The sequence below is a fragment of the Neovison vison genome, chromosome 5, assembly GCF_020171115.1.
Source record: "Neovison vison isolate M4711 chromosome 5, ASM_NN_V1, whole genome shotgun sequence".
Classification (NCBI taxonomy): domain Eukaryota; kingdom Metazoa; phylum Chordata; class Mammalia; order Carnivora; family Mustelidae; genus Neogale; species Neogale vison.
This window is the reverse complement of record NC_058095.1, coordinates 15160308-15177260: the sequence shown is the minus strand read 5'-3', so window position 1 is coordinate 15177260 and position 16953 is coordinate 15160308. Positions and strand designations below refer to the sequence as shown.

Here is a 16953-nt window from a genome sequence, read left to right as displayed (position 1 = left end):
CTAACAACCAGGGACTTCTCTGCTGAGCACAGAGGGAGGAAGGAGAAGGGAAGGAGCAAAGAGACTGCACTGGGAAGGGGGAACTGAACCATGCCCACAGCCTTTCATGTGTAGAGGAGAGTTTGCCGTGGAGGTAAGAACAGAGGCCAGACTCCCTCGGCCTAGCCTTGAAGACCAGTGTCTTCAAGGTATGAGGAGAACATGACTCTGGGTTGATCCTCAAACCGACCAGAGGCACTCAGCAGTATTTCTGCTAGTGTACTCTAATTCCCTGAAGACCTTTCTGAAAACATGTTTGCTTTATAGTATCTCAAGAGCTGTTGATACAAAGAAAAACTCAATTTCAAAATTTTGGTGAAAGGAAAAATGCTGATCTCAACAGTGCAAGCCTTTCGGGAAAATTGTAGCCTTGTGGCATTTTGTTTCAGTCTTGAAAACAGACTGAGGATTTCGGTGGTTTTGCACTGAAATATAAGAAATATGTGTGACCTCATTCTGAGGTGTCCAGGGTTCTTCCCAAGGAAGAAAGGAGGACTCTTGAGACTTTTGAGACCTGGGACCTGAGACTCCTCAGTGAAATCCCAGAGCCTTGAGTGTCTTCTGTGACACAGACCTATACTGTCCACCTGTAATGTCCTATTCATCTGAATGAACATCTCTTAAAAAAGAACAACTGGGCCTTATTACTACTGCTGTCATTTCATATTCTCATCTCACTGAGCCTTTCCTACTGCCCAGTTACCAGTCTAACCATCTGTCATTTTCCTCAGAGCAGACATGGAAATCATTTGCATTCATCTCCACACCCTGTCACACCTCCTGGCCTCCTGCATTACCAAGATTGAGTTCATCTCCATGTGCCTCCATCTCAAAACTCCGTTAATCCTTACGACACTCACTTCACATCTGCCTCAGAGGAAGGAAGTGTTTACCTTCCTTTCCAAGCACTTGCCTCCGCCTGTATTTTTTATCTCTATATGTTGCTCTTCTCTTAAATTTTTTTTCACTCTTTTTCTAAATTCGCAACAATTTGGGTTGCCTGGATGGCTTAGTTGGTTGAGCGTCTGCCTGCAGCTTGGGTCATGATCCCCTGGGGTCCTGGGACGGAGTCCCACGTCAGCCTCCCTGCTCAGGGGGAAACCTGCTTCTCCCTCTGCCTGCCACTCCCCCTGCTTGTGCTCCTGCTCTCTCGCTTTCTGTCTCTCTGACAAATAAATAAATCTTTAAAAATAAAAATGAAAAATAAATTCTCAACAAACCTATGAATGTCTCCTATACCCTAAAAGACAGCTTCCCTCTCTGCTGCTACCAGAAGCTACCATCCCATCTCTTCCCTTGTGTGTCCACCAGTCCTGGCCCAAGAGTCATCTCTACGTGCCACCTCTGCTTCCTTACTGCCCCTTAACCACTTTTAGTCTGGCTTCCATGAGAGAAAGAGGAGTTAAATCATTAAAATTATAAACTTTGGTATCAAACACAACTTGGTCAAAGCCTCCATTTACACTTCTTTCTCCAAGGGCATGGACAAGTCGTTTAAACTCTCAGTCTCACTATTTTCATCCATTAAAAAGGATTAATGGGGGTCACCATGGGAAAAGTGAGAAAGTCTTTTAAAAAAGAGATAAAGTCCTGGGGTACCTGGGTGGCTTAGTTAAACCTCCGACTCTTGATTTGGGCTCAGGTCGTGATCTCAAGGTTGTGAGATTGAGTCCTATGTTGCCTCAGTGGGGAGTCTGCTTCCTCCTTCTCCCTCTCCCTCTCCTTTTGCCCCTCCTCCTGCTCTCTCTTGCTCTTTCTCTCAAATAAATAAATCTTTTAAAAAAGAGTGAGAGAGATGAAGTCTCTTTTCATCTCTCACAGGGCCTAATACATAATATTCTTTAAGAAAAATGGGGGGTGGGCACACCCAGCTGTCTTAGTCGGTAGAGCATGTGATGCTTGATGTCAGGGTTATAAGTTCAAGCCCCATGTTCAGTGTGGAGAGCACTTTAAAATAAAATCTCTAGGGGCACCGGGGTGGCTCAGTCATTAAGCATCTGCCTTCGGCTTAGGTCGTGATCCCAGGGTCCTGGAATCGAGCCCCGTATCGGGCTCCCCGCTCGGTAGGAAGCCTGCTTCTCCCACTCCCCCTGCTTCTGTCCCCTCTCTAACTGTATCTCTCTGTGTCAAATAAATAAATAAAATCTTTTAAAAATAATAATAAATTAAATTAAATGTTCAAAAAAAAGAAAGAAAGAAAACCCCTAACCTCTTGGCATTCAACTGAAGCTACTTTCTCAAAAGCCACAAACAACTGCCAACCACCAAATAAAGTAACTTTTTCTCCTTTCTCACCCCTCCAAACCTCTCCATAGTGTTGGCAGTATTGACACAACACTTCTGGAACTTGCAGTGTGGTCCCTGGTTCTCTCCCTGCCTGTCTGGTTGCTTTTTTCTCTTCCTTCTCCTAATATCACTGTTCCCTGAGATGTTGTCCTCTGGTCTTCTCCATCCTCACACTCTCTCCCATGGCATCAGCACCAAAATACCGAAGAATATTAACTAGTTATTTGTAGGATGTTCTCCAGTTTTACTTTGAGATTTTCTCACTGTTAGATTGAGTTTATACATTCTCAGCAAGACTACCACAGAAGTGCTGCTGGGCCCCTTCCTCCTGCAGCATGGGGGAGGGGTGGGTGAAGTTGCGCTGCCTGTTGGGGTGGGGGGGGGATACTGACCTCGGCCACCTGCGTCACACTGTGTCTGCCGGGTTTGTCAGGTCTCAAGTTACTGTTTTTCCCTTTGTAATTAAGAAGTATCTTTGAGGGAGATGCTTTGAGGCTAGGCCAATAGCTTGTTTCTCGTGCTTTTGTTCACTGCTTTTAGGATCCATTGGAGAGTCTTGCTGCAGTGATGATTGCTATGCTGTTTTTGCACTTTTCTGTTTCCCTCATTCCTTCAACATTTATTAATTAGAATTCTAATGTAAGGAAGAGCAGTCCCTTCTCCCCTACATATGTATTTGTTTATTCATTTATAGCATTATGGATTCCTGTATTTACCTTATAGTAGGACCTATAACCCATTGCCATTATTATTTGTTGCTCAAATTGCCCCCAAGATTTGGCCTTTAGGAACTCCTGCAAGTTGGCTCCTGTGTCCTCCCAGTCTCCGCTAAGTATTTTTTGAGCTTTTCAGGATTTTCTGGCACTACCAGATTTTCCACACTCATCATTTACTATTAGTGCCCCAGCCCAGGAATTAATCATTTCCAAGGAGCCAAAGCACCTTTTATTCATTCCCTTAGTTTTTGAAAATGTAGTATGAGCATGAAAATTCGCAATGACTCTCCATTACCCCTGATTAAAATTCAGAGCACTTAGCCTGGCATTCAGACCCTCTCAACTTTGTAATTGTAAACTTTCCCTCCATGTACCTTACCTTTACAAAAACCAGAATTAATCATTTCCTATCTCAGCCAACTGAGATGGATCTTTTCTTAGTCCGTTTGGGCTGCTATAACAAAATACCATAGACAGAGTGGCCAGTAGACAGCACTTACCTCCCACAGTTTTGAGGCTACATCTCAAGAGTACGGTGCCAGAAGATTGGGCATCTGGTGAGAGCCTCCTGGTGCATAGTCACACCTTCTTGCTATGTTCTCCCGTGATGGAGGAGGGAAAGCAAACTCTCCCGGGGCATGATAGTAGCACTTCCCAAACATCCTATCTCCTTGGAATATCATTACACTGGGGATGAGAATTCCAACAAATAATTTCAACGGCACAAAAACATTTAGACTCTAGCACCTTTCCTTCAGAATCTGTTCCGGATTCTAGTTAGGAATTCTCTCCAGTTTCATTGTACTTTTACTTTCCTTCTGACATTCTTCATCCTTTGTTGGATAGATTTCTGTTGTATTAGTCGCATCTCCCCTACCTTATTTGAAAGTCCTTGAGAACAGAATCTATATTTTACTACCCTATTCACCTTTTCATCCTATGTGGTGCCTTGCACAAAGTAGGCATTCAGTGAACATTCGTTAAATAGATTGCTGGGTGAACCAGATGCAGCACTTAGGTTTCCAGTGCTCTAACTACCCCGGGAAGTCTACCCGCCAGAAAAGGCCACTCTTCTGTTGAAACTTGTGGCTGCCTTAACCAGCCTCTTCTTTCAACCTGAACGAGCAACCAACACTGCAACCATAAAAGCCACTACTGGAACATAGTCTAGCATTAGACTCCAAGGATCTCTAGCCATTTTGGCCAGATCTGAGATTCTTCCCGTCCCGTTGGAGGAAAAAAGTCGCCTCCGCCAAAGCTTGGTGGTCAAAAGTATGATTCATGATATGAGGTATTTTTCTTCTTTGGAAGACCAAAAAATTTGAGCTTCAAAATGTTTTTCTTCTCTTTCATGATTTCAAAGACAGGTTTTTGGGTTTTGGGGGGTTTTTTTGGTTTTTTTTTTGGTGCCAGCAGAGCTGCGAGTCTTTCATGATAGATTTTGGTCTGAAAAGAACTATTCGAGGACAAAGGAGAATGTACCTCAGGAAAACAAAGCTGGAGCTGGCAGTTTTGTTTTTTTGGTTCCTTTTTCTGTGAAAACAAAAGCCTGACCTTACGGAAAGAGGTTCTCCCCTGAGGGACATCTATCATAGTTCTAGCTCAGCAGTGATCTAGCCTGAGTAGGAGAGAACTTTCTAGATTTTCTCAGAGATGGATTCAGGGTTTGGGAAGGGATGAGTCTTGCTAGTCTAGTCATGTGCAGTGGACCAATGTAACTGGATTAGGAGTGTGGCCACAAATCTTTGTTCACATCCATTTCTCTGTTTTTCCTCTGAGGTGGATCATTTGGACAAGAATGGACAGTGTGCTTTGGTCCATGCTGCACTCCGAGGTCACCTGGAGGTTGTCAAGTTTTTGATTCAGTGTGACTGGACAATGGCCGGCCAGCAGCAAGGAGTATTTAAGAAGAGCCACGCCATCCAGCAGGCCCTCATTGCTGCAGCCAGCATGGGGTACACGGAGGTAAGAAAGCAGGTGGTAAGGGTTAGGGTTTTTAGGTTTTTTTCGACTATGTATTAAAGGACCTAGGAAAAGAGGCAAGGGGTTGCATTTTTACAAAATTACCTGCCTAATTAATGGGAATTAGCATTTTGGTCACTGATTTTGAGGAATTGAGACTGAATTCCACGAAACACTTGAATTCTCAAATACCAGCATATCTAAAATTGTGAACACAACACGAGACTGGAAAAGCACTTTGGAAATCATCGAGTCCAACTCCTTCCCCATTTTGCCACCCTTACCTAACAGGCAGTGACACTAGGCTCCTAGGGATTATTTAGTGACCTGTACTCACATGAGTAGATGGTGTGGAATGGGAAGAGTACAATATTTGAAATCTCAGAAGGACCAGGTTTGAGTCCCAGTTTGCTACTCATTTGCTCTGGACCTTGGGTGGTTTACCTAATCTCTTAGAACATTTGTTTCCCATCAGTAAAATTAGTCTAATATATTCTTTTTTACTCAGCTGGTATGAAAGTGGTTTGCAAGCCGTGAAACACTGTACAAATGATATTTTTGCCCATTTTTTTACTAATCATAGTAATAATACAGTAACAAATGTATGGAATTGATAATTGCTAGGAAATGTTGAACATCCAGTTCTGGGAGGGTTGTGTAGTGTAACAGAAGTATGTGTGTGTGTGCATACATACTTAAAATTGGTATAAATGTTACTGATATGAGGCACCTAGGTGGCTCAGTCGGTTATGCATCTGTCCTTGGCTTGGGTCGTGATCCTGGGGTCCTGGGATCAACCCGCATGTTGGGCTTCCTGCTTGGCAGGGAGTCTGCTTCTCCCTCTCCCTCAGCCACTCCCCTGCTTGTGCTCTCTCTATCTCAAATAAATAAATAAAATCTTCTTTAAAAAACTTTACTTATAATGAAGTACATGTAGCATACAGTTTACAAATATAAAATATACATTGTAGAATGCTTGATTTTTGTGAAATTCACATCTGAAGCCAACCTGTGGTTGCAATCAGCAATCATTTATAGATGATCTCTTTTGCTCTTTTCCCATTCATTTTCTTGTCATTAAATCTGCTATGTGACCTATGTTAAACTACTTCTCACCCTCATACAAAAACTGGAGTCTCTTTGGGCATAAACACTAAATCAATCTTGATTTATAATGTTTGCCAATTGCCAAGATGTAAATGCTCCCCCGACACTTGCCACAGAGCTGCCATTGTGACATCACTCAACGCAGAGTTGCGAAGAGAGGCACAGGAATACACACCGAAGTGTGGATTTCCACCACACGATACAATACACATAAATCACCTCAAGAGCACAGATAATGTCAAATGTAGTAAATAAGAAGTCATGAGATTTTATACTTTTAAACTTTGTTTTTAATATAATTTATTTTTATTTAATTTTTAATAAACATCTTCGTCGAAGAACCAGCTTACAGAATCTCTGCCCATGTAATGCTCTGCTTTCATGGTCCAGAACACACTGGCTCACCACCGCTTGGGAATGCCTTGGTGTCCAGCTGTCCTGCCAGGCGACCCAATACATCACCAATGGAATATTAAGTAAAACTGGAATTTTTAGTATCTGTAGGTTGTTAAACTCTCTGTACAGGCAAATTCCCAGAAACAGAGCTGTCACTTTCCTTTTTTGTTTGTAGTCGTTCTCCCTTTATTATCCCCAAAGTAGTCCTTGTACTTGCAAGCAGAAAAGAGATCATTGCTGTACTCTGATGAAATACAGGTCCTAGGGGCGCCTGGGTGGCTCAGTGGGTTAAGCCGCTGCCTTCGGCTCGGGTCATGATCTCAGGGTCCTGGGATTGAGTCCCACATCGGGCTCTCTGCTCAGCAGGGAGCCTGCTTCCCTCTCTCTCTCTCTGCCTGCCTCTCTGCCTACTTGTGATTTCTCTCTGTCAAATAAATAAATAAAATCTTTAAAAAAAAAAATTAAAAAAAAAAAAAGAAATACAGGTCCTACATTTTCTTCATATTTGTTTTCTGGTTTTTATTGATTGCTAATCTTTTTTCTCTTTATTTTATTTTCTTTTAAAGATTTTTATTTATTTATTTATTTGAGAGAGAGATCAGGAGGAGGAGGAGGAGCAGAGGGATAAGCAGACTCCCTGCCGAGCAGGGAGCCTGATATGGGGCTCAATCCCAGGACCCTGGGATCATGACCTGAGCCGAAGGCAACCGCTTAACCAACTGAGCCACCCAGGCGCCCCTTTTTTTCTCTGTTTATTGGTATTTTTACTGGAGGATGAGGGGTTGCTTCTTTACCTTGAATGTGAGGAATAAATAATTTTTTTAAAGTCACATGCTGTGTAAGTGAGTTATGTTCAAGAGAAACTTATAAACTCTACCTGATTAAAGAAATGTCCATTGCGGCTGCTTTGGGTTTCTTTGCTGGGATAGTCGGTTCTGGTTTCTTCTCTACGCGAGAGCTTGCATCATGCTTGGGTCATCCAGGCATCTTTCAGACCTCACAGGCTAGAGCCTGTAGCATAGTTTCCCACCTGAAGTTTGAACTGACACAACTTCTCATTTCAGATTGTCTCCTACCTACTTGATCTTCCAGAAAAAGATGAAGAAGAAGTAGAGCGAGCACAGATCAACAGTTTTGACAGTCTCTGGGGAGAGACAGGTACTTCTCATGGACATTACCCCCTTTTCTCAGTAATGTGTTGTGTTTGTGTGAAGATACTCGGCATCTCACACCCTGATTTTTCCTCTGCATACCTTTGTCATTCTCCGCTGTATGGCTTTTGTACTGGAGATTGATTCAGCTAAAGTAAAAAGTCAAGCAGTGTCCTTCTTCCAGTCCTTTTCCCTTTGGACTCTCCAAATCATTAGCACCAGCATCGTCTTTCAACCAAAACTTGAGTCTGCTCTTGTTTCCAAATATTTTTAGAAGACTGAAAGTTTCCTTACAATGTGCCAAACCAGAGCAGAAAATAGTTGTGGCCTCTCTCTTCTTTTATGGGATTCTTGTAGCAGTTAGGATAAATTTTTCTCCCATCAAAGGAACTCTACCTGCAGTTGTAATCCAGGAGGTTAAATTTTTATCCACACCTCTGGCTTAACCAGGTGTTACCATGACAGAGTGGTATCTGACATGGCTAAACTATACATTCGGAGTAAAGTAGCTCTCGGAATGCAAAATGGAGGTACCGGCCTCTAAGGCACAGTCCCATGCAGTCCTCTGTAGCCAAGAGCCAATACCAAGTGTTGCTTGGTACTTACTACACAAACAGAAGCTTCTTCCTTGTGGCCTTTGCAGGAAATGATTGTTGTCTTTCCCCCAAGTCTAAACTGGAACATCTGGAGAAACATCAATAACCTTTTATGAGTTGTTATGAAACCAGGGCACTGAAAGCTGTGGAGGCACCACAGATATGTGTCAGATTTGCCAGGAGAAGAAGACCAATACTGAGATGGCCAATGTAGGGGGAATATTTTCTTAAACAAAGAGAGTGTGTGTTTTAGTTAGAGTGTTATTAAAGATAAAGGAGGCACTTGAATTCATTTAAAATTTATCACAACCTATCAAATTGTGATGTCTCCATTCATGGCAAATATCATAGGTAGGTTATCATGGTTAAATATCATGGCTTCTTTAACATCATGTAGAATGGTTCAAAGCTCGGGAATTTGCTTCTCCAACAATCCGTCCCTCTGCAAGAGCCAAAAGAGAGCAGATGCCAGGCAGCTGCAGCTTAAGAGCCCATGACAGATTAAAGGAAAATGTGCAGCTGGAAACAGCTGCCGTCTCTGAGACTCTTAACCCGCAGGAAGCCAGAGGATGGCCTGAGGGGAAGGGATTGACCGGGACGCTGGCCATCCTGGAGCATGTGTACTGTGACTGAGAGCTGCCGAAGGGATGTGGTGCTTTACTGTTCCCATCAGCACAGCCTTGCCCAGCACAGTGTTGCTGAACCTCCCAACTGGCTCCTGATGCCAGCCGTACACGTGGAACCCCAGGGGAGGCCCAGGGGAGGGTAGGAAAAAAACTACGGCCTGATAAGGATAATAGGTGGAATTGTAAGGTTAACAATCATAGTGATGAATATCAAACATATTCTAGTGCTGTACTTGAACGAATTTCTTAAAAATGTTCAAGAAGGGAGTGAACTAAGTGGAAGACTTATTTTTATTGATATGAATTTCTTATTAGAATAAAACTTTATGGGGGCGCCTGGGTGGTTCAATCAGTTAGACGTTGGACTTTTGATTTCAGCTCAGGTCATGATCTCAGGGTTGTGAGATTGTGAGATTGAGCCCCGTGTCAGCTGTGCGCTGAACATGGAGCCTGCTTGGGGTTCTCTCCCTCTTCCTCTGCACTTCTCTCTTTCTCTTTCTCTCTTCATCTGCCTCTTAAAAAAAAAAAAAAAAGGATAAAATTTTTATTGCCTCGGGACTTTTTAAAATATCTCCCTTTAACATGCACAACAAAGTTCATTACATGTATTTATTTAAATATGTACCATATCTCAAGATTGTAAAAAAAAAAATCAAAGCTTCATGTGAGTTAGCTTATAATCACAATTAGATTGTGTTTAACTTGATACATACATGAAATAATTTCAGGATTAAAAACATAAAATGCTGTCTAAATAGTGCTAGAATGAAATGCATCTCTAATACAACTTATAGATCTGTAAATAGTTATTTGGCTTCAGGAAAATTTCTAGGAAATAATGTCTGTGCTATGCAAGACATTATCCCTCCTCACTAATCCCTCCTCACTAATATAGAAAAGCAACTCATAGTTGCTTTTATAGCAACTATGTTGCTATATAGAAGATATCTATAGATCTTCTCCTGCATATATCTTCTTCTTCTATATAAAAATATCTATATAGCAACCCATAGTTGCTTTTCTGTCTATAGTGATAGATTTAATAAATATACATGTTCCTTTCTACCTTATAGCACAGAATCATTTAAAATGTATAATGACACCAGTGAATTGCAATGTTTTCTCCAATGGCAAAATCTTAAACATGTCCTTACGTAGAGAATGAAGGTCTGTGACCTGCAGCCTGCGGTTGGGTCTCATACCCATAGCCGTGGTCTAAACAACATAATTTTTACCTAAGGAAAATCAAATGACTATGATGGTCCCAAAAATCTGCATCCCTTACTATATCAAATCTAAGACACTTCTAACTATAGGAAACTATATAGTCATTAATGTATGTACCACTACAAAAAAAAGGAAGCCTTCACCTATTAAACTGACACAGTTCTTTATTATCACAGAAATCACAAGATGCATCCCAGTTTTAGAGATGTTAAAATGTGAAGGGTATTAAAGAGGGCACAGATTGCATGGAGCCCTGGGTATTCTATGCAAATGATCATGGAACACTACATCAAAAACTGTACTGTATGGTGACTAACATAACACAATTTTAAAAATGTGAAGGGAAAAAAGTGCATCTTAGAATCAATGAAATTTATCTTAGCATATAATGAAAGAATAATCGAAATATTTTTACAGAGCAGATTTTCTAAAAGCAGGTCACTAGAATATCCTGGTTGCTTTTGTCCTCCTTTTGCAGCCTCCTTATTCTTCCAGAGAGCATCTGCCTACAACCAGCCTCCCCCATCTGGCTGGCCCCCTCCCATCCCATAGGGTTTTCATAGACATCTTATGGAATAGTACAGAAGAAAAGCAATTAAGGTGACAAGATTGTTCGCTACTCCCTCTTCTTCCCTGTCTTAAGAGCTTAGACCAGGACCAGCATTAAAAATCTTCTAAAATCTCTGGAGCGCCTGAACTGTCCTATGACCCAAAAGAAGCAAGAGTTCACAAAGTAAACAAGATACCCATAACTCATGCTCTTATCATCCTTTGCCTAATTTATTGCAGCCACCTCCTCACTGATCTTCTTGTCACCCTTTCATGATTCATCTCCCTTGTGACTTCTGCCATAGTGATCTTTGTGACCCACAATCTGTTGATGTCACTTAACCTGCTTACCACCATTTACTGACCACCTGTACCATTAATGAAGTTATTTAGTGGAGCCCAAGAAGACCAGTCATGATCTCTAGCCTTATCTTTTGCCTGGCTTCACTGGTAACTCCAATAACAATAAACTTGTTGTTTCCCACCTCAGGGCCTTTGTACCTGCTCTCCCTGTGCCTGGCATGCCTCTCAGTTTTCTGTTTCTCTTTAAGCATCTAGCTCAGATGAACATCTCTTCCGGAAGACCTTCTCAGATGCTTCTTCCTCTGTGTTACCTCCATACAACTTATACACTGGATAGTAATGTTATTTTTATTTGTCTGTTATCCTTACCCAAACTTGAGTTCCTTGAGAGCAGAGACAGTGTCTGACAAATAGTTCAAAAAATATTTAGTTAATGTTTTAGATAGTGGTGATTAGTTTATGTCTCCCCAACCACCTTTCTCATTGGTCTTGCATGACCTGTCTATGCTATACTCTCTCACAGTTGAAAATAGATAAACAGAACCATTTGCTTTGCTGCATTCTGTTTAGTGTCCCCATCCCATCCAAGCAGACTTTGGCTGTTGCCCCAACTCTGAGCTGCATCCTGTCTGCCTCTTCAGACTTCTTAGATATTTTGCTTTGAAAAAGGGCCATTTATGTCGGATAATCTCTTCAGCTGCTGACAAGCTAGGGAACAAATTCTGTTACTGGTCTCTTAGGAAGAGATTTCCTCCAAACTGCTCTGTTTGCTCTAAGAATTGGTTTGTTGTTTTACAGAACCGACTTTATCTTAATCTTCTTTCTTTCAAAAAGTTTTAACAGTTTTAGATAAGACTTACATAAAATTCAGCCAAAGCAGTTTTTTGCTCTTGGATTTTGAAAAGTACAAATCCCATTATGCATAGCGTGTTGTTCTGAGATGAAATTGGCCAGCTGTGTTAATGACCGTATCCAGCTATCAGCTAGAGATTCCTACCAAATTACATCATGACCTAAGCAACAGAGATGATACAACAAAGAAAACAGCCAAATGGAACATTCCCTCTCATATAAATGTGTTATCCAGCGAGTTGAAATGCGCCAGCCAGAGCAATGTAACTCCAGGTTAGAGTGAACAGTAGAAGTTTCAGCTTTCAAGATGGGAACTGGTTGTAAGTTTTCAGCAGTGTTCTGTGAACTGGCATCATTGGTGAAAGGTTTGATTCTGAAATACTGTCTATATTTTCTCCAGCAGGCTACAATTCTTTTGTGAAAGGAATTTTCACAAATTCCCCTACCCCGCCCGCCATTCTCAGGGCATTAAAAGGGAGGTTTGGGCATAGCTACTTTAAATGGAATTGGAAAGTAAGAGTTAGAGGGGCGCCTGGGTGGCTCAGTGGGTTAAGCCGCTGCCTTCGGCTCAGGTCATGATCTCAGGGTCCTGGTATCAAGTCCCGCATCGGGCTCTCTGCTCAGTGGGGAGCCTGCTTCCCTCTCTCTCTCTGCCTGCCTCTCCATCTACTTGTGATTTCTCTCTGTCAAATAAATACATAAAAAAAAAAGAAAGAAAGAAAGTAAGAGTTAGAAATTCTATAAATCCTTTGTTTCACGTACCAACAAGATGATTCTTATGGTTCCTAATGAGTGTCTACCCCAGTCAAGTTATTTCTGTTCCAGCTTTACTGAGAGCTCGTTTATATATACATGTGTAAACAAAGATGTACAACATGATTTCCAGTCAAGTTCTTAAGCTACTCTTGTGTTTTGACCCAAGAATTAAAGTTGTTTTCTGAAATATTAGAATGGTAAAGTTGGGTTCTTGAGGTGTCTAGGTGGCTTGGTAGTTAAGCGTCTGCCTTTGGCTCAGGTCATGATCCCAGGGTCCTGGGATGAAGCCTCATATGGGGCTCCCTGCTCAGTGGGGAGTCTCCTACTCCCTCTGTCCCTTCCCCTCCCGCCAACTTGTGTTCTGTCTCTGTCAGATAAATAAATAAAATCTTAAAAATAAAAAAAGGAATATAACCCCTGAAACAAATAATACATTATATGTTAATTTTTTAAAAAGAAATGGAACGTTGCCAAAGATCTCTTGATGTAAGGAACAAGACACAAAACTTCTTTATCAAGTAAACAGTCATACCCGTCAGTACCTATACTCACTCACTGAGGGCTTGGAAATGATCCTCACCTCAGATAAACCTCTGCCCTCCTGTGAGGAATGGGACAGAAACGCCAATGTTAAGAATTCCAAAATAAAACTGAAAATACACCTAAGACAAGACAGATACATCTCGTTTGAGTAAATATATCTTCTAAAACTGTCACATTTCCCTTCATGAATTCTTATACTTGAGGAAAGAAAAGATTACTTGGAGGCTTAGCTTAGTGGAAATTACAGGTAGTTTGACTTTGCATATGAATCAGTTATGTTTGACAAAGCCCAAAGACAAAATGCCGCCAGTTGCACTTGGATGAAAGAAATGTCAAGTGACCATTTGATTTGAATTTCAGTTGTCTTCCTGATGAGATACCAATATTTGCAAACTGGAATATTATCTGCAAACTGGAATATTATACTATCTTTTTTTAGTTGCCATTGGAGTAGGAGGCCATGATCAAGGAAGGACTCCCTGGCCAGCACGTCGGGTGTCCAAGTCAGTTTGAGAATAAGTTCTCTATCCTCTTTCTTTAAAAAACATAATTCCTGCCACCTCCTAATAGTGTTTACCATCCCCTCCACCCTCCTCCATTCTTTAAAACCCTGAGCCTATGCATTTGAGACGCCATGGTCAAATGAAATATATATATATATATATATATATATATATATATATATATATATTTGTTCAAATATGGACTTAGTAGGAAAATCTATCTCCAAATCCCTCATGCTTCTATTGCCACAGTGCTCAGAGAATGAAAGTGGCATTCATGAATCTCCACTCCCTCAAAGATCATAAACAGACAGTAACACAAAAAGAAGAATAGTTAAGTTTCTCCCTGTTATGTCCCTTGTAGTCACTATAGCAGTTTTTTTTTTTAAAGATTTTATTTATTTATTTGACAGAGATCACAAGTAGGCAGAGAGGCAGGCAGAGAGAGAGAGAGGGAAGCAGGCTCCCTGCTGAGCAGGAAGCCTGATGTGGGATGCAGGTCTCAATTGGAGGAACCTGGGATCATGACCTGAGCTAAAGGCAGAGGCTTTAACCCACTGAGCCACCCAGCACCCCCACTATAGCAATTTTTATTACCAGTGACTCCATTATTTCATATTCAGAAGAGTCTTTGTCACACCTCTTCTCTCATCTTTAAGGCTATTACCTTGAACAGCTCTGACCCCTACATGCAAGTGGTTACAACTGTTGCAAAAGTTCTGTCTCTAATGAAGAAAAAAAGAAAAGAAAAGAAAACTGGCCCAGGACCCTGAGACTGCCATTCCTGACTTTGGTTCTTCAGGCTTAAGGACCCAGGAGTAGAGGCTGGCAGAAATGGTTCCTAGCTAATTCTAAAAAAGACCTTACTTGGGGCACCCGGGTGGCCCTGTCAGTTAAATGTAGGTTCAGGTCATGATCCCAGGGGCCTGTGTATCAGGTGCCCTGCTCCCTAGAAAGCCTGCTTTTCCCTCTTCCTCTGCAGCTCCCCCTGCTTGTGCTCTCTCATTCTCTCTTTGTCAAATAAGTGTACAGAATCTTAAATAAATAAATAAATAGGGGCCCTGGGTGGGCTCAGTCATTAAGCGTCTAACTTCGGCTCAGGTCATGATCCCAGGGTCGGGAGATTGAGCCCCGCATCAGGCTCCCTGCTCAGCGGGAAGCCTGTTTCTCCCTCTCCCATTCCCCCTGCTTGTGTTCCCTCTCTTGCAGTCTCTCTCTGTCAAGTAAATAAATCTTTAAAAATAATAATTAATAAATATCTTAAAAATAAAATTAAAAGGCCTTACTCTGCAGAGACCCTCTCTCTACATTCCACCCATGCATACACACCCGTGAAAAGTTCCTAGCTAGGAAGAGATCCCCAAAAAAGAGGTAAGTCAAAAGTAGGGAAGACAGTCTAGGTAGGAAAAATTAAACCAAGTCAGTTTAATCAAAGGTAATTTTCAAATAGATTTTTTTTATTGCAGTTGTCTCCATAGATGGTAAGCCCACTTAAATGTAGTTTTATTCATGATTTTTCTTTAAAAATATCCTTCATGGCAAAAGTAACCACTCTCACGCTTGGAGGTCAAGTAGCACTCACCCAGAGGGCGGGGGAGGGCAAGACCCGCCTGTTCTCAGTCTGTGTTCTCTGCTCTTAGCACTGACAGCTGCAGCCGGGAGGGGCAAACTGGAGGTGTGCCGTCTCCTCTTGGAACAGGGGGCAGCAGTGGCCCAGCCAAATCGCCGAGGGGCAGTGCCTCTGTTCAGCACTGTTCGCCAGGGCCACTGGCAGGTAAGCAGGCTAGCTACTTCCAGCCCCTCAGGGAGGGGTGAGTTCTAGACAGGAACTTCTGAAGCAGAGAGAAAAAAAAAGTCACATTTGGGTTACTCACCAGTCATTGGGTTTGAGGACTTGGGCCTTGGTTATTAGTATTCTGGTTCATTGAGAAGATGTCAGAAACCTAACATTCAAAATCATCATCATTTTTTGTAAAAAGTCATCATCATGATCTAGATTGCATAGAGGGACTAGCTCCTTCTGGCCTGGTCATGGAGTGACCAGGACCTGCTTCCCACAGGTCTTCTAGAAGATTCATATCCCAACAGATCCCTGCTAACAGGTGTCTTGCAGGTGTCTCAGACTTGCTAAAAGAAAATGTGGTGTACATAAATTCTACCTATGCAGTCATTCCAGATGTTTGAATTCCAGATAAATGCTAATTTATACACTTAAAATGGAGAAGACCATATATTGGTAATAATCTTTGGAAGTATTTGTGTAGAAAAATAGCTCTAGAAGCCAAACAGTATAGAAGAGTTATTAGAGGCACTTTGCTGTATTCGTTTCAGTCATAAATCCTCACTACAGGGAAGCTAGCAGCCCCTAGAGGTCAATAAAACGGCACTCACATAGTCAGTGACTAGTGTCGGAACTTCCACTGTGGGATGGTTTAGTCTACATTTTGACCTTTTGTATCTTAAATTCTTTTTCACTTCAGGGGTAAGTCAGACATTCAGAGTTGAATTCTCATTTGGCTTTCCTTAAGAGAGTCAGATCAAATCACTCGGTAGTAAGACTCGGCAGGAATTAGAGAGACCCTTGCAGTAGAAAGTTACATGGAGAAGTGACTCGCCTGTGCAACAGGAGGAGATCCCCCCCAGTGTAGGGAACAGTGTGCACATGTCTACTCAGCAGCTCTTCCTGGCTCATTGGTCCCTGTTTCTCTGCACTTACAGATTGTTGATCTTTTACTCACCCATGGAGCTGATGTCAACATGGCAGACAAGCAGGGTCGTACTCCGCTGATGATGGCTGCCTCCGAAGGCCATCTAGGAACTGTGGACTTTCTACTTGCACAAGGTCAGTCTTGGGGTGCCAGAGCTGCATGGGCAATTCCTTGGATTCAAGGAACTAGTGATGGATTCTAAGAGATGTTAAGAATAGATATTATTGGGGCACCTGGGTGGCCCAATCATTTGAGCATCCAGACTCTTGGTTTAGGCTTGGAGCATGATCTCAGGGTCCTGGGATCAAGCCCCGCATTGGGCTCATGCTTAGCAGGGAGTCTACTTAAGTTTCTCTCCCTCTTCTCACCTCCATGCATGTGCACACATGCTCTCGCTCTCTAAATAAATTTTTAAAAAATATATATGTATTATGAATCTAGTTGGTTAAGATGTGAAAGTTCATCTCCTCTCTAATATACAGTGTGGGACCCTTTAACTCTGATATTCTTTGTTTCCTTATGAATTAAGGGAGTTTTGGTATTCTAATCGGATTAACGTATTCTAAATTCTCTAATTCAAATCTGTAATCTCCAAACTTTGATTTTTTAATATACACTCAATAGTTGTTCATC

At 41.9% G+C, this 16953-nt stretch overlaps 1 protein-coding gene across 9 annotated transcripts in view; it reads left to right on the top strand.

Moving 5' to 3' along the window:
* The window catches only part of TANC2 (tetratricopeptide repeat, ankyrin repeat and coiled-coil containing 2), a 369572-nt gene that overhangs the window by 332191 nt on the left and 20428 nt on the right, over positions 1-16953 (top strand). For all 9 annotated transcript variants that reach the window (XM_044247669.1, XM_044247668.1, XM_044247667.1 and 6 more), the window contains 4 exons: positions 4821-5006; positions 7571-7664; positions 15253-15386; positions 16331-16454. In XM_044247669.1, coding sequence (XP_044103604.1) covers positions 4821-5006; positions 7571-7664; positions 15253-15386; positions 16331-16454 — 538 coding nt within the window. The remainder of the gene's footprint in view (positions 1-4820; positions 5007-7570; positions 7665-15252; positions 15387-16330; positions 16455-16953) is intronic.